The following is a 16,267-nucleotide window of genomic DNA, read 5'->3' as shown; positions in this document are numbered from 1 at the left end:
CTTCTCTAAGGACAGTTGAAAGGCCAAAATACGTAGTTATGTGTTTATTTCAGAAGCAGTTGCAAAGGAGAACATGGTCATTTGATATGAGATACAGGTCAGTGATTCTCAAACTAGAACATCTCCAATTTATGTCATTTAGTATAACAATGTTTAATTTCAGTTAACTTTAAAATACTGCATGGCAGCATGCCTGGGTGGCTCAGTTGGTTAAGCGGCTGCCTTTGGCTCAGGTCATGATCCCGGCGTCCTGGGATCGAGTCCCACATCGGGCTCCTTGCTCGGCAGGGAGTCTGCTTCTCTTTCTGTCTCCGCCTGCCACTCTCTCTGCCTGTGCTCGCTCGCGCTCTCTCTCTCTCTCTGACAAATAAATAAATAAAATCTTTTAAAACATAAATAAATAAAATAAAATGCTGTATGGCACAAAATGCTTATGTTAAGGAGTGGCATTACAAAATTAACTCAAATAATAAATTTGAAATTAATTCGTGTCCAAACATCTTATGCACTAATATCACAAAAAGCAAATTTGGCCATTTTACAAACATTTTCCAGAATTGTTACAACATTAGAGGTACATAGAGTCTCTTGTAATATTAATATAGTGGTGTTAGAACACATGCATTTAAGAAGTGAAAAATCCCCATGGAAATTCACTTCATAAAATCAACACCCTGAAATGACCTACACTTTTCCAGATCCCTCATCCAAATCTTCAGCAGCTGAGCTCATTCTGAATGAAAATGCACAAAAAGGATTACCAAGAAAATGTAACAAAAATTTGCAAAACAGATAGTCAATAGTTAGAAATATCATTTTAAAGAGAGCAATCTGATGAGGAGATTGATAGGGAAAAATAGGGTCTTTTACAAAGACCTCTATAACTTATAGGATGGATTCTAGTCAATTCAGATGATTTAGAAAATGAGGCCAATATACTCAGATGCAGCTGACAGTAATCCAGTATTCCCTCTTTATTTTATTTTATTATGTTATGTTATGTTATGTTAGTCACCATACAGGACATCATTAGTATTTAATGTAGTGTTCCATGATTCATTATTTGCGTATAACACCCAGTGCTCCATGCAATCCATGCCCTCCTTAATACCCATCACTGGGCTCACCCATCCCCCCACCCCCTCCCCTCTGAAACCCTCGGTTTGTTTCCCAGAGTCCATAGTCTCTCATGGTTTGTCTCCCCCTCCAATTCCCCCCCTTCACTTTTCCCTTCCTTCTTCTAATGCCCTCTGTGCTATTCCTTATGTGCCACATGTTAGTGAAACCATATGGTGATTGTCTTTCTCTACTTGACTTATTTCACTTAGCATATCCCCTCTGGTTCCATCCATGTCTATGCAAATGGTGGGTGTTCCTCCTTTCTGATGGCGGAGTAATACTCCATTGTATATATGGACCACATCTTCTTTACCCATTCGTCTATTGAAAGTCATCTCAGCTCCTTCCACAGTTTGGCTGTTGTGGACATTGATGCTATGAATATTGGGGTGCATATGGCCCTTCTTTTCACTACATCAGTATCTTTAGGGTAAATATCCAGTAGTGTGATTGCCGGGTCATAGGGTAGCTCTATTTTTAACTTTTTGAGAAACCTCCACACTGTTTTCCAAAGTGGCTATATCAACTTGTATTCCCATCAACAGTGTAAGGGGGTTCCCCTTTTTCCACATCCTCTCCAACATTTGTTGTCTCTTGGCTTGTCAATATTTGCCATCCTAACTGGTATAAGGTGATATCTCAGTGTGATTTTGATTTGAATTTCCCAGATGGCTAATGATGTTGAACCCTCTTCTTAATACTCTGTTCAGGCTTTAGCTCATGGGGGCAGATTTTAACTATCAAGTTTATAAATAGTATTTAAATAGGAAGTGTGAATAACAAAGTTTGAAGAGAGAAAATTTTTAAAAATCTATCAGGCCACAGGATATGGAATGAGCACTGAAAATAGAGAGATGATGGTCATAAGGATAATTAGGAAATTTTTTTGTCTTAAAAAATATAGACACTATACATTCACAGGAATGATTTGGAAATGTCCAAAGAACCTAGATGAGCAGGACAGGAGTTAATGCTTTCATGTGTTCGATCTACCTAATTTACCATCTCTCTTAGCAACTAGATGGCTTTAGAACTTGTCAAACTGTCTTCCTTTGACATTATAAAAACACTCACCTATTTGCCAAGGTTGAGTGAAGTCAATTAATATTATGGTAAGGTCCTAAGGGTAAAACTTTTCTGTAATCTCTCCCCCCAAGGAGTTAATAAAACTCAATTTCTTTTTAGTAAAAGAAATGAATCCAGAATTTAGTCTCAACTTAAATGCGAATGTGGCTTAGGAATGACACAGTAATACCACTTGGCATTTCTTAAGTTAGCCTGCTCTCTCTACACTGGATAAAAATAAAGAAAAGAAAGCATCTAAAACAGAACCGCCCTATTACAACCCAAATTTGCCCATGAAAGCAGAAATTTTCTGGCCTGCATCTATGCGTTTTTTCCACTTTCCGTAGCCTCCCACACTATAATGACTTATGCATGGAATTCGGGGACTTTATATTTTTTTTTGAGTGCAGAATGAATGCCAACATGGAAAATGTGCAGGCTGACCATTTTCAAATGGTCACAGACCTTTGAGGGAACCCGATAATATCCAGAAAGATATTTTGTCGGGCGAGGGTACCAAATCTAGTATATTCCTTAATTCTGCTGGTCTTCATAGGATTGGAATATTTACCTTTCTGGCAAGTGCTTAGTCAGAATACCTTGAAATTTTTGGTAGGGACTCAGAATCCTTTTCAATAGACTGAAGTGACCCAAAACCAGCACAGCAGTTAATCTTGTTTATGGCCGAAATCAATAAGCCAATCCATGTTATGTGCTGACAGTTCTTGTGTGAGGGAAAAACTGGAAGTACCTGCTCTTTTGAATGGGATTTTTCTTTTATGGTCCAATAATTTGGTTTCATTATGGGACAACGTTTGGACTAGTCATTTTTGTAAAGTTCAGTTTACATTGGTATAATTTGTTTCCTTGAACGAAGGGTTTGAATAATTCAAGGCAAAAAGGAGAAAGCTACCTGGAATTTGTTTATATTCTACCTTATCTTAGGCCTGGTTTTCTGGTTTACTCACATTTTTATGGCCAAATTCTAATAGCAGCACACAAACTAACCTCCTTAGAAGCCAAAAAGAATGCGACTGATATTTCTGAGGAATTGTCCCAATTGTTTTAGCATGCTCACATCTTCTTTTTGGTTCTCTGAATTCCTGACTGAGGAGTTGAGATTTTATATGTACTAAAGCTGGGGGGAGGGAAGGGGCGCAGGTAGAATCTCATTCCATGGAAACAGTGACGTTTGTTGGCTAAATCAGATCCAGGGCCTAGTTTGAATCCTGGCATACTTCCTGTATGTTTGACCTTGGGCAACTTATATAATGTCTCTAAGCTTCAACAAAACAAGCATGCTTGCAAGCTAGTAGTAGTAGCTTTGATAAGTGTGCATGTAAATGTATTTATCCTAGGGCATGGTCAGTGGTCTACACTTTCTTATGAATTATGTGTTAATATGGAGCTACACTAGATTTTTTCCATCCCTGGAGTAAATACATCCTGGGAGTTTGTTCTTTCACAAACTGAGACATTGCACATGCTGTCTCTATGGCTCCGATTTGGCATGAACAGTCCCCTGGTGTTCTTTGCTGCAATTCAAACCAAGCAGCAAATAGATTTCTTTTTTTTTTTAATTTAAGATTTTATTTATTTATTTGACATGGAGAGAGAGAGATCACAAGTAGGCAGAGAGGCAGGCAGAGAGAGAGAGAGAGAAGAAAGCAGGCTCCCCACTGAGCAGAGAGCCCGATGAGGGGCTCGATCCCAGGACCCTGGGATCATGACCCGAGCCAAAGGCAGAGGCTTTAACCCACTGAGCCACCCAGGCGCCCCTAGCAAATAGATTTTCTTAAGGACTTGTGTTCACAAAAGTAAAGCACAAAAGCATGGCAGCTAGAGCAACGACTTTCTTCTGGTGAGTTCTATTAAATACTGCAATGCAAATATGTTCTTAAGAGAGTTTCAAGCATTCAGTACTTAACCTTCATTCATTAGTATGTCAATCGATCCAGCTGCATTTAAAGTGTTGTCATTTTTTTTATCAGAAATATTAAATATGACATTCTGTTCTACTAGGAGGCTACTTCTTCAAGAAGTAACATCATTAAAGCCATCAAATAGACACTCTATAAGATCTCTTAATCTTTCATAGCTCAGATTAAATGCTCTTTTCCAACATATATTTTGACTTGAGAATGATGACCCTGAATATATATATATATTTTAAAATTTTTAATAGGTGGTGAAATGATGAAACTCGCTCTCTTCTTGAATCACTACATATGAAGTCATCTTTCAGCAAGTTCCATCTCCTTTAGTCTCATATGGAACGTATCTCTCTATCTGCTGTTAAACGACGATGACATGTCTGTAGCTATCAGAAAGAGAAGCTGGGAAGAACATGTGACCCAGTGGATGGGACAGCCTTTTAATTCTGATGATTACAACCCAGCATGTCATCATGGACTAGTAGCTGACAGCTTGCAGGCAAGTATGGAAAAAGATGCGTCTTTAAATGTGGATCGTAAAGAGAGGTGTGTTTCACTCCCGGACTGCTGCCATGGTTCAGAGCTGAGAGACTTTCCTGGGAGGCCAATGGGTCACATTTCAAAGGAGGTGGATGAAAATGACAGCCACGAAGGTGAAGATCAGTTTCTTTCTCTGGAGGCCAGCACAGAAACACTAGTGCATGTTTCCGATGAGGATACCGATTCCAATCCATATGTTACAGATGATAAGCAGATTTTAAGTACCCAAGGACAAAAAATATCAGACCAACATAACAACAGAGGAGCAGGCTCCTCAGGAAAGACACTGCCCATCATGGACGATCACCAGAATGACTCCTGGGGAACGGTGGACGGAGCTGACTTAGCACTGGTAGAAGAAAGCGGGGAGAAGAGAGTTGTTGACGTTGTAAGTAAAAGCCTGGAGCTTTGTAACGAGATAAGCTTAAGTGAAATAAAAGATGCATCTAATAAAATAAATGTGTGTGACTCTTCGAATGTGAAAGATATTGTGCCCGAGAAGCAATTGCTTAATTCTGCTGTAATTGCTCAGCAACGAAGGAAACTTGACTTTCCTAAAGATGAACATGAAATAAACACCTGCAGTGTAGTACAGGACAAGTTCTTGGCTCTTCCTTGCATGGATAGAGGACTGCCATTATTAAAAGCAGATTCTGGAAGCTGCCTTCTGCAACCTCCTTCCTGCCCTGGTGGAATGTCAGCTGAAAATGGCCTCGAGAAGAGTGGTTTCTCAGAACATCAAAACAAAAGTCTCCCAAAGGTCAACTCAGGAGAGGGCATGCAGTGTTTACACTTAAAGGAAACTCTGGCCACCCAAGAACCCACGGACAGCCCAGTCAGGCTTCGCAAAAGAAAGGTAAGACACATGCACAGATTATCTGGCTTTGGGAATTTTATAAATATCCTTCTTACCATCACTTATTATTTTTGCTCAGATTCAAGAGGTCTGTAAATGTTTCTTTTGCCTTATAGTATAGCTGTATAACTCAGAGTATCTTCTTGGAGAAACCATCAAAATCCTTAAAAATTTAAAATATAGTAACAACCTATTCATTTCACTAATATTATTTATAATAGTTTGTGAACATTATATTCTGGAATTGTGTTGGAGACAGAATTGGTTTGACTTTCTTTAACTGGAATTAAATAGCCACCAGATAGCTCATAGGTCAAGACCTATCTGAAGAGTGTTATCTAATTTTTAGAAAGAAAGAAAGAGGGAACCTGGGTGGCTCAGTGGGTTAAAGTCTCTGCTTTCGGCTCAGGTCATGATCCCAGGGTCCTGGGATCGAGTCCCACATCAGGCTCTCTGCTCAGCAGGGAGCCTGCTTCCTCCTCTGTCTCTGCCTGCCTCTCTGCCTACTTGTGATCTCTGTCTGTCAAATAAATAAATAAAATCTTTAAAAAAAAAAAAGAAAGAAAGAAATAGTATTTTCTTTATTTAATGTTAATTATTTAGACTTATTTCTTTTTCCCTTTAAAAAGTATATTTTATCATAAGGGGTATCATTCACATGGGAAAAAGTACTCCTTTACATACACAAAGGCAACAGTTTCCCCTAACCCCAAATATACTGATACTATTTTAAATAATCCTCTGGCACATTTGCCATCATTAGACGTATCAACTTTTCTTTAACTCTTAACAAAAAAAGCCAATAACTGAAATTATTCTTGATGCCAAGGCCCCTTTACTAATCCTGTAGATGCCATACTCCCCTAAGAAGTTTCCAAGTGAGAGAAGCAAAAATTAGAGTTACAGGACGGATGGTTTAGGTAGTAGACCCTTGGCCAAAGTTTGTCTTATCTTGTAGATTTTGTCCAAATTCTTCCAGCAATGTAGTGCTTACAATCCTTATGAAGTACAAATATGATTTCTTTTATAAATCCAATCTGGTCATTGGCATTGAAAACTCCCTGCAGATTGGACAACATCCTTCCCCCTCTTGTGATAATCATATTAACCCATAATTGCAGTTCTCCTAACACAAAACCAGTGTTCTTAGTTCTGCTCAACTGGGGCTATCTACAATGAGGAAAAAACAATCTCTCTTTTTGTGGGTAAAAAAAAAAAAAAAAAAAAAAAAGTCTGATTTCCATAAACTGTGGTTTTGCTAACAAATTAGATCAGTCACATGTTACAAGTTAGTGTAAATGAAGTCAAAGACTTGACAACAAAGATCAATGTGCTCAAACTATATGACAACAGAGCATCCTGTGCCTCTGGGAAACTCTTCCTTCCTTTTAGATTGTTTTAAAAGATTAATGCTCCATAAAGTTGTTACGATTGGCATGCTCTGGTCACTTTTTCAGAAATGTCCATTTATCCTATCAAATCTGTTGGGAATGCAATAATGACATAAGAAATTATTAACTGACCTATGACATAGCTCCCCTAAAATAAGACAAACCCTGCCCAACTGCTGACAGAAACATTAAACATTCCAGAAACATATGCTCACCACTTGGACATTTATATCAATACTAAGAATGCTGGAAAGAATTTGCTCTTGGACATGTCACTGTAGCATGGCTACATTTATGAGAGCTGTAATTATAACCTATTTACAAGTTCTAACTTAAATATTCTATTTTAAGCATTTCATCATTCTAAAGTGTTATGGCATTGTCTGGTGGAATATTTGCTTTGACTCTGTAGCTCATTCAGGATGCTTTGTAATAAACAGATTAAATGCAAAATTTCAAGTTTAGAAGTTACTCTGGAAAGGTTTGATTATGGGAGAAGCTTCTATAATCAAAGTCTGTAGGAATTTCTGTTCTATTTTATACTGAATGAATATTAAAATACCACTGAACTGGCAAATAGCCATTTTAGAACTTTACCAAAGAAAACAGTAAAACATATAAAAATATATGGGCAGAGATGTTCATTATTATATTGTATGTTACTGACAAAAAGAGAAACAACCCAAATTTCCACCAATAATGAATGTTTAATTATTGCTTATCTATTGTTGGAATGCTATGTAGCCATTAAAAAGATAGAGTGAGATCTGTGTGTGTTAACTGAATAATGCTGAAGATATAGTATATGTGGAAAAAGGCAGTGGCAGACCACTATGTCTAGCAATACCAACCTTATAGGACAAAATGTGCATATATAGATATAAATATAAATGGGGTATAAATCTCTCTATATGATTAAATATGAAATTCTAGCTAAACTGGGATAAAATTGTTAATAGCAGTTACTTTGAAAGAATGAAATTAAAACTATAGAAGCAGGTGATTTTTCACCTTTTATCTTATATAATTTTTATAAAAAGTGATAGCATTATGGGTGAAATGCATACAATGAACAGAAGTACAAAAACAAAGTAATGTTACGTACATAAATTATTTGGAGCATTTTCTGCATAGCACAAAATGATCCCTTAAATAGTTCTTATGATTATCATCACTTCTGTGAAATGGAAACAAGTATTTATTTAAAAAGTTTTTCAAAATATTGACAAGAGTTCCAATCAACTACTCCATCCCTAATGCTATTGTACGTCATTTAAAATAGGTAAGCCTTTTGGGAAGACACATGAGCCACATTTTCATGTCTAAGGTATTAGGTTCCAGATGCTGAAAAGAATTTGCTTAATTGTTTATGTCTGTAAAACTATTTGTCAGCCATGGTGACAGCTTTAAGATTAGTGCATGAAAAGGTGGATTGGGAGTGCCTGGGTGGCTCAGTGGGTTAAAGCCTCTGCCTTGGGCCCAGGTCTGGTCTCAGGGTCCTGGGATCGAGCCCCGCATCAGGCTCTCTGCTCAGCAGGGAACTTGCTTCCCTCTCTCTCTTTCTGCCTGCCTCTCTGTCTACTTGTGATCTCTCTCTCTGTCAAATAAATAAATAAAGTCTTTAAAAAAAAAAAAAGAAAGAAAGAAAAGGTAGATCAGAATATAAGCTAATAAAATTTTAGTGAGAAAACTTCAAACAGCTTATTATCTGATGGTCCTATGAGTGAAGTGAATCCTTCATTGAATTTATAAGCATGATTTGGGGGGGGGCAGTGGGGGTCAGGATATAATCAAGATCCTAAGACTCAGAAAAAAAAAAAGAAAACTAAAGTAGAGCTTCTAAGAGTGATCCTCAGAAAGTTCTGAAATAACATTGTGCTAGAGGCACCATTGTACTTCAGATATACATTATCATTCCTTGAAACCCATAAATCTTGGCAGGCATTCATTGTTTTGTATGATGTATTTTTTTCTTGTTTTCCAGTGTTATTTCTGGCCATCAAGGATAGATACACATGTATTTATTAAGAGTCTCAAGTGGAGAGGACTACATTTGTAGTATATATATTAATCTTTTAAGATAATAATTCTCCTAAATGTGGTGAAATATGTCATTAAATGAAGCCACTGAAATAAAAGGAAAACCAAGGAGAGTAGGAACAGACATTAGCAAATGAGTCAGAAGGTTGTGTGGCATATGATCAGCGCTTATAGAGCGTGGGTGGGTCTTTGGGGTAAGGCAGCTGGTTAAGAGCAATTCTCAGAGACAAATTCCACAGAAATCTGGAGGAGGGAGTCAGTCTAAGAAGTGGTCTCTTTAAACCAAATGAGATGTGAAGATGGAAAATATGTAGGGAAAGACTTGAGGTTAGACTTTTTTAAAGAACTAGCGTATTTGTTCTTGATGGTGGTTAGCTAATTAAAGAGAGTTCAAAATTCAGTCTTCTCTAGAGACTATTTAAATAGTTCCCAAAGTTTTGCACAACCATGATAGTTATATAAATGTATGAACATATTTTTATTTGATCGCATAAAACATGAACCATATTACAAAGCAATATAAACTCCAAAATGTAGTGCAAAAAATGATCTGGAACTTGAGAAGACACCTAATTCCACATTCAAACAAAAATCTCACATTCCAACGATAAAATAAACTATATCATTTATGCTGTAGTTTTGACTGCTGTTGTAGAAAACCAGCATAAAAGTGACTTAAACAGTATCTTTTTTTCTCACATATGCATAATAATTAGACATAAATAGTTCTGGACTAATATGTAGCCTCTATGTTTTCAAAACCCCAGACTCCTTTGGTCTAACTGCTCTACCACCTTTATCCCTTATTGACAGTCAAGTCAGTGGGAAGAGGAGACAGTGCAGGGTTGGAGACACTCCTGTGTACAGGCAGGACCCAGAAGGGACACACTTTTTTTCTCCCATATTTCCTGTGCTAGAATTTAATTGCATGGCCACAGTAAGCAGTAGGGGCTGAGAAATGGAGTCTGTATTCTGGATAAGCAGGTGTCTGATAAAAATTCTATTATCAAAGAAGGAGAAATTTTATAATGAGGGATAACTCATAACATTAAACATGTTGAGGAACAACACCCTGCCATAAATCTATCCCAGTATATCATGGCCTGTTGTGAAAGGAATGAACAGGCTGCTATATGTTCTGTGGTATTTTCTATAAATACTTGATTTAATTTCACACTGTAGAATATCTTTCAGTGTTAAGAAACAATTCAAAGTGATGTTGACCAAATGCTGCACTTTTTTTAATGGAAACCTTCCCAGGAGCAAAACATTATGCTATATCTACTGTATTTTATCTCTGGACAAATGTAATACATTAATTAGAAATGACTGATAAAATCAAGTATTTTCTCCTTACCCTATCTCTAAAATATGTATAAATTCAGGAAAAGTGCACTCATACTTGAAATGACCTTCTCATTCCTCTCTATGACCTCCTTGTTTTTTTTTCTGTCTTCTGAATGCCTATGTAGGAGCCTTGTAGCATGAGGAGCCTGTCATTGACCGATGGGTGACATAAAGAACATAGTAAATTATGCAAAAGATAGAATGGACAAAGATAGGAAGCCAGCTGGAAGAATATAAAAGGGAAGGAAAAAATTGTCTAAGAAATAAAAAACGAAAGGATGGTTAAGTTAAGGCCCTAACACATCTTGAATGAAAGCAGGGACTAGGGGAGAATTAGACTTTGTTAATAAGCCTAGTATCATTTGACAAAGAGGGGAGGACTAGAAAGCAGGGAAAGTATATATAGCTTTGCAAATAGATTCATGATAACAGTATGATTTTACACTAAGGTAACATGGGTTTTAAAGACACAGTCTTGTTGAGTAGATTGTATTGTTTTTAAACTTCGTTTCCATAGGTCAAGGCAGAGAAGTCATTATCCAGTGGAAAGTTGGGGTGTAGATAGGTAACACTAGGTCTTCCCAGCCATATTTTAGCTGGGTTCGTGTCCCAGGTACATCTGGTAACTTCACTAATCGCTCTTTTTGTGTTGTTAGGCCACTGAAAACCATCAAATTATGTTATGCCATTTAAACTGGTTTTTGCCTTACAAACAACTAGGAAGCCAAAAACATATTTGCAGATATTTGGGGCTCAAATATTTGGCCGCATAATAAACATAATTCCCGTAAAACCACATAGAAATGCGAACAAACCAAAACAAAACCACATTTAATTATACGATAAAAGATAACACCAGATACAGTGTCTGATAAAACCAATCAGTAACAAACATTGAGCGTTTTCAATATCCCCAGTAAGACGTCTGTTCGAATTCCCCAGTAAGACTTCTGTTTGACTCACACATAAGGCAAGTACCACAGGGAGGGAACAGTAGTGCCAGAGAAAGAGAGAAGGGGTAGGGCACAAGAAGAGGAGGAGAAGGAAAGAAGAAAGAAAGAGAGAAAGAGAAGGATAAACTATGATAAGATACCAAGAGAAGCCCCAGTCAATTGCAAGGAAAAGCAACATGACAAGTCCTGGACAAAAAGTGGATTTGTGGAAGGCTGGGAATCAAATCTGATTTCAGCATGATGCAGTTGTGGTTATCACCAGCAGGAGTCTAAGGAGGAGACAAGGAACATGAATTTGAGTCCAGTGATTACAGAGCAGGTGGAGATAAATTATTGTTATTCTCAGTTCACTTGAGGAACTCCGCTGAGTAGAGCTAGCCTTCCCAGGCTGTATCTCCCCCAGGCTAAATGTAAAGCCCCAATGAGCTATTTCAAGATTCTCAAATAGTTTCCCTTTGGGGGGACTTTCCCAAATCTCCTCAGCCAAATTACTTGCTTGATTCTCTCTTCACTCATAGAAGACTTATCTCTTTTAAATGTTTACTGTAAAATCATTTGATCACTCTATTACTTACTAAAGCATAACTTCGGTGGGGACAGTTTTTTATCTGTAGCAGTTCAAATTTATGTCTATATCCTTCAGCCCAGGGCTTGGAACTCTATTCATAGGTGTTTGAATGAATGAATATTCCTGTCTTGGTTAAGGATTTATTTTCAGAGGACAAAATCAGATGTCTAGAGCCCACGTATAACGATGCAGAAGAAATGGGACCATACAATCCACATCCGAAACCAGATATCCCATGCTTTGTACCATAATCTCCTATCCGTGCTTCCTGCTAGTTCCATGCGAAAACCGAGCATGAGGGAAGAGGGAGAAAAGTACTATGTAAAATCTGGGTCTCCGAGGCCACCTCGAGTTTGATTATTATTACCGATCATCTCAAAACAGCTAATTCATTGTCACTAACCCAGTGCAGAGAACGCTGAGGGATTAATGTTGTTTTGAATCTACTCAGTTATTTCCAGAGAGGAATGGGCAAGAGTTAAGTGTAGAGGAGGAAATATTAGAATACCCATTCACAGTGACTTTTAATTTATCCTTTAATTTTATGTATATTCTGTAGGATATATATTAATGCAAAAGTATATATGTTATAGTTTATAAGTAAATAACATACACATGGTCACTGAGAAGTACATGATCAAAAATGTTGGGAAGCCACTGGTTCAGAAATTCTTCAACTTTTCTGGTTCATGTCATTCTGAGGAATTTGGGGGTGGAGTGGATTGGGAAATGACAGGAAAAATAGAGTAAGAGATTGAAAGACAAACAAGTAGGAGAGATTAAGGGATTTGTTTAGAAAGTGTCAGACAATAGTAAATTTCTTTGTAATTTATATTGTGAAAACCACATAAAGTAGGGAGATTTGCTGCCAGGTGCCTCTAAGGCAGAAAAATATACTTTGAATGAGAGCAATTAGATCTGGATGTTTCTTGTTCCAGATTTTTTTTTTTAAGTAGTTATGATGTGTGATGGGCCTCTGATCCAAGCTGTGACTTGGACCCAAACTGCAAATTTACGTTATTAGTAACAAGATCATTAATAAATTCACATTAACCCAACATCAGCTTTTATTGGAGCAAGAATTAATACACGTTTATGATGTTATTTTAAATAATTAATGGGTATTTCAGAGCCAAATGCACATTAGAGGCTATCGTAATAGTGAAACTGATTAAATGTTTCTTCCTCGTGGATTTCTGTTACTATAAACCAGGACCAACTTATTAATCTCTTAATACCAACAAAACCAGCACAGGTTTTGGCTGCCTCCCTTCAAGAAATGCCAATATCCACAAGAGCTGGGAGAACTAACATAGCCTACAGAACAGGGCTCTGCCTCTGTTATCTGGGCACTAACTGCAGTGATGCCAACAGACTCGTTCACTCTCTGGCTCGTGTTCTTAGAACTAAAGTACTTATCCCTGCTGCCAACAAGGTCTCTATTCCACAGATAATGTTCTAACTGTCAAGAAAATTATAGTGCTACTTTAGAGATAACCTTACAATTTTCAAAGGAAACACAAGCAAATAGGAAAATACACTTTTCTTTTCTTTTTTTTTCAGTTCTGTTTCTACATTGGCACAGGAATAAAACTAGTGATTCATGAAACTCTTCGATTGGGGGTTCTATTTTTTGAGCCACTGGAACTTGAAAAGGGTTTTATATACATTAAGGGTTTCATATACAATGAAAGTTAACCGAGAGGTTTAAAAAGAAGTTGAAATAGCACTACTATTTGGTCTAGAAAATGAATGGCTTGGTCTGACCTTGATTTTCTTTTTCTTTTTTCTTTTTTTAAGATTTTGTTTGTTTACTTGAGAGAAAGAGAAAGACAGCACAAGTGGAGGGAGGGGTGGAGAGGGAGAAGGGTCCCCACTGAGGACCCTGATGTATGGCTCAGTCCCAGGACCTGGGATCAAGACCCAGGCCGAAGGCAGATGCTTAACCAACTGAGCCACCTAGGTGCCCTGGTCTCACCTTGATTTTCTAACCAAGAGAATAAGCTGTTGATGAGGAGAAAGAGCACAGTCTAAATTGAAGGGTGTCATTTAATCTTTGTAAGGCTTATATATCCCTAAAAAAAAAAAAAAAAAAAGAAGACAACCTTCCCTATATCACAAGTTTGCTAGAACATTAAATGAGGTAGAAAATGTGATTAAACAAACTGCCTAGTACAATTCCTGTAACAATCCATTTTTTAGCTCAAATTCAAAGTGAATTGACAATTACATAACTGAAAAATTGCAGGCAGAATCTATATTCACAGCATAAATAACAGCCAGGGTCGGTAGCTACTTTAGTTAGAGATTTCTGGAGTGCTGCTTGGCCTGTGGTTAGCCTCCACACTGTCTACTCTATGGGTATGCATAGAACCAAGTAATTAAGCCAATGGACTCTGCAACCAAGCTGCTTCCTTCACTTATAGCTTTGAAATCTTGTGTGTATGTTACTGATTTTCTCTGTGCCTCAGTTTTTTCATTTGTATAATGGAATACTCCACTCTGTTGTTAGGAAGATTGAATGTTAATATACAGAAGTAATGAAAACAGTACCTGACACATAGACAACACCATGGACTTTAGCAGTAGCTACTGTGGTTTGTTGGTTGGTTCGTTAATTGGTTTGACTCAATTGTTCTGTAGATCTGAGAGTAAGCTGAACTGTCTGAGAACAGGTGTGGGGAAAGACTGACAAAATTTGAGGGAGGATTTGGAAGATAAGTCAACCCTCATGGACATCTTTGCTATCTAAATATCATTATATAGTAGAGCCTGGAATATGCATTCATTAGCTAAATAAATATTAAGTATCTTCCCTTTCCCAGCACTCTGTCATGTGCGGTATAACATCCAAATAAAAATCATATATGCATCCCTACATAAAAGAGTTTACATGTTGAAAGGGCAATGTAACATAAATAACAAGAAAATAGTCAGTTAAATTAACTTCAATAACTATTCCTTTTAGAACCTCATATGATATTAAGTTTGGAGCCCCAAGGAGAGTAAAATCATGATTCAACCTAACCGAAGGTGGAAAGTATTTAAGTCTATGGAGGTAGGAGCATTACCAGCTAGGAAAGGGACCTTGTCCCTGTGAGGAAGTCAGAGAAGGTTTCACCACGTGATGCCTGAGCTGAGCTTTGAAGGATGCGAAGACCGTGCCCTTATGAGAACGAAGGAGAGGAATCTCTCTGTCCCTACTTTAACTGTTCTTGAGAAGTAAAATTTTATTTTCTTTAGATACACAGATTTCAGTCTTAGGAGGTAAATGAAATAAATACTTCAAGAAAGCCATTTTGTAAACCATCACTTTTTTTTTTTTAAGATTTTATTTATTTATTTGACAATGATCACAAGTAGGCAGAGAGGCAGGCAGAGAGAGAGAGAGAGAGAGGAGGAAGCAGGCTCCCCACAGAGCAGAGAGCCCAACACGGGGCTCGATCCCAGGACCCTGGGATCATGACCTGAGCTGAAGGCAGAGGCTTGAACCCACTGAGCCACCCAGGTGCCCCTAAACCATCATTTTTAAAAGCTAACGTGTCTTTTGCAAACTCTCTCATGGTGATATAAACATCAAAAGAGGAGAACAGTACTTCATATGCCATACGTTAGCTTAGGCAAAGCAACTTTCTGTTTTCAAACTTGGGTTTTTAGCTTCCAGGCTCACTCACTTTACATTAAATAAATAAATAAATAAATGATCAGACTTATGAGTCCTGAAAAAAAAAATGCTAGTTGTGTTAATTTCCTCCCAGCTAGTATTTGGTGAGCAGGAAAGTGAAATGAAGAACATGGACATTTGCTTGATGACTAAAGCATTATTGGGACATGTACTTACAAAATGGTTCAACTATAAATTGATGAGACAGTGAATCTCAATAATTTTCATACTCGCACAGATATGGAAGAATCATGTATGGAGTGCTACTAATTAATTTTTTATGATGGGCAATCATAACAAGGTGATTTTAAAAACATAATTGACTAAAAACATTATAAGTAAAAAAGCAAGACAATCATTCCTTGTTTGCTAAAAATTTAATTCTGGTTACAGTGTTTCACATTCTACTCACATATTGGCCGAATGCACAATTGGAAATTTTCTCTAGAGTTACTTTGAAGTGATACCCAAAGGTATTTCAGTCAGAGTATAACAGATGAAAAAAGTACTCATGAATATCTGATAAAAGGCCAAATTTCAATTTTCATCTTCTTTGAGTTTAAATAAAGGAATTCTTTAATAATAAGCCCATCTCTGAGTGATGTGAGCTGTCTGGTGGATGACAATGTGTGCAGAGGACAGCACTCTGAGACCATGCCGTTCCACCTCTGTTGTTACACGGTGAAAGATTGGGGCTCACGCTCAGTGTGCTGATGACAACCTTCATTTTCAACACTGTGGTTTAAATATTATTTCGATTAAGTGTCAATTTGTGCCACAAAATCTATTC

The 16,267-nt window shown here is 37.4% G+C and overlaps 1 protein-coding gene across 1 annotated transcript in view; it reads left to right on the top strand.

Annotated features, from left to right (window-relative positions):
• Window positions 1–16,267, top strand: part of LOC308338758 (rho GTPase-activating protein 7) — a 414,690-nt gene that overhangs the window by 11,947 nt on the left and 386,476 nt on the right. The window contains exon 2 of the mRNA XM_080797021.1: window positions 4,370–5,514. Within this exon, the coding sequence (XP_080653147.1) occupies window positions 4,495–5,514 (1,020 nt within the window). The 5' untranslated portion in view covers window positions 4,370–4,494. The remainder of the gene's footprint in view (window positions 1–4,369; window positions 5,515–16,267) is intronic.

Source organism: Martes martes (assembly GCF_963455335.1).
Source record: "Martes martes genome assembly, chromosome: 2".
Classification (NCBI taxonomy): Eukaryota; Metazoa; Chordata; class Mammalia; order Carnivora; family Mustelidae; genus Martes; species Martes martes.
This window is presented reverse-complemented; position numbering and strand designations above follow the sequence as displayed.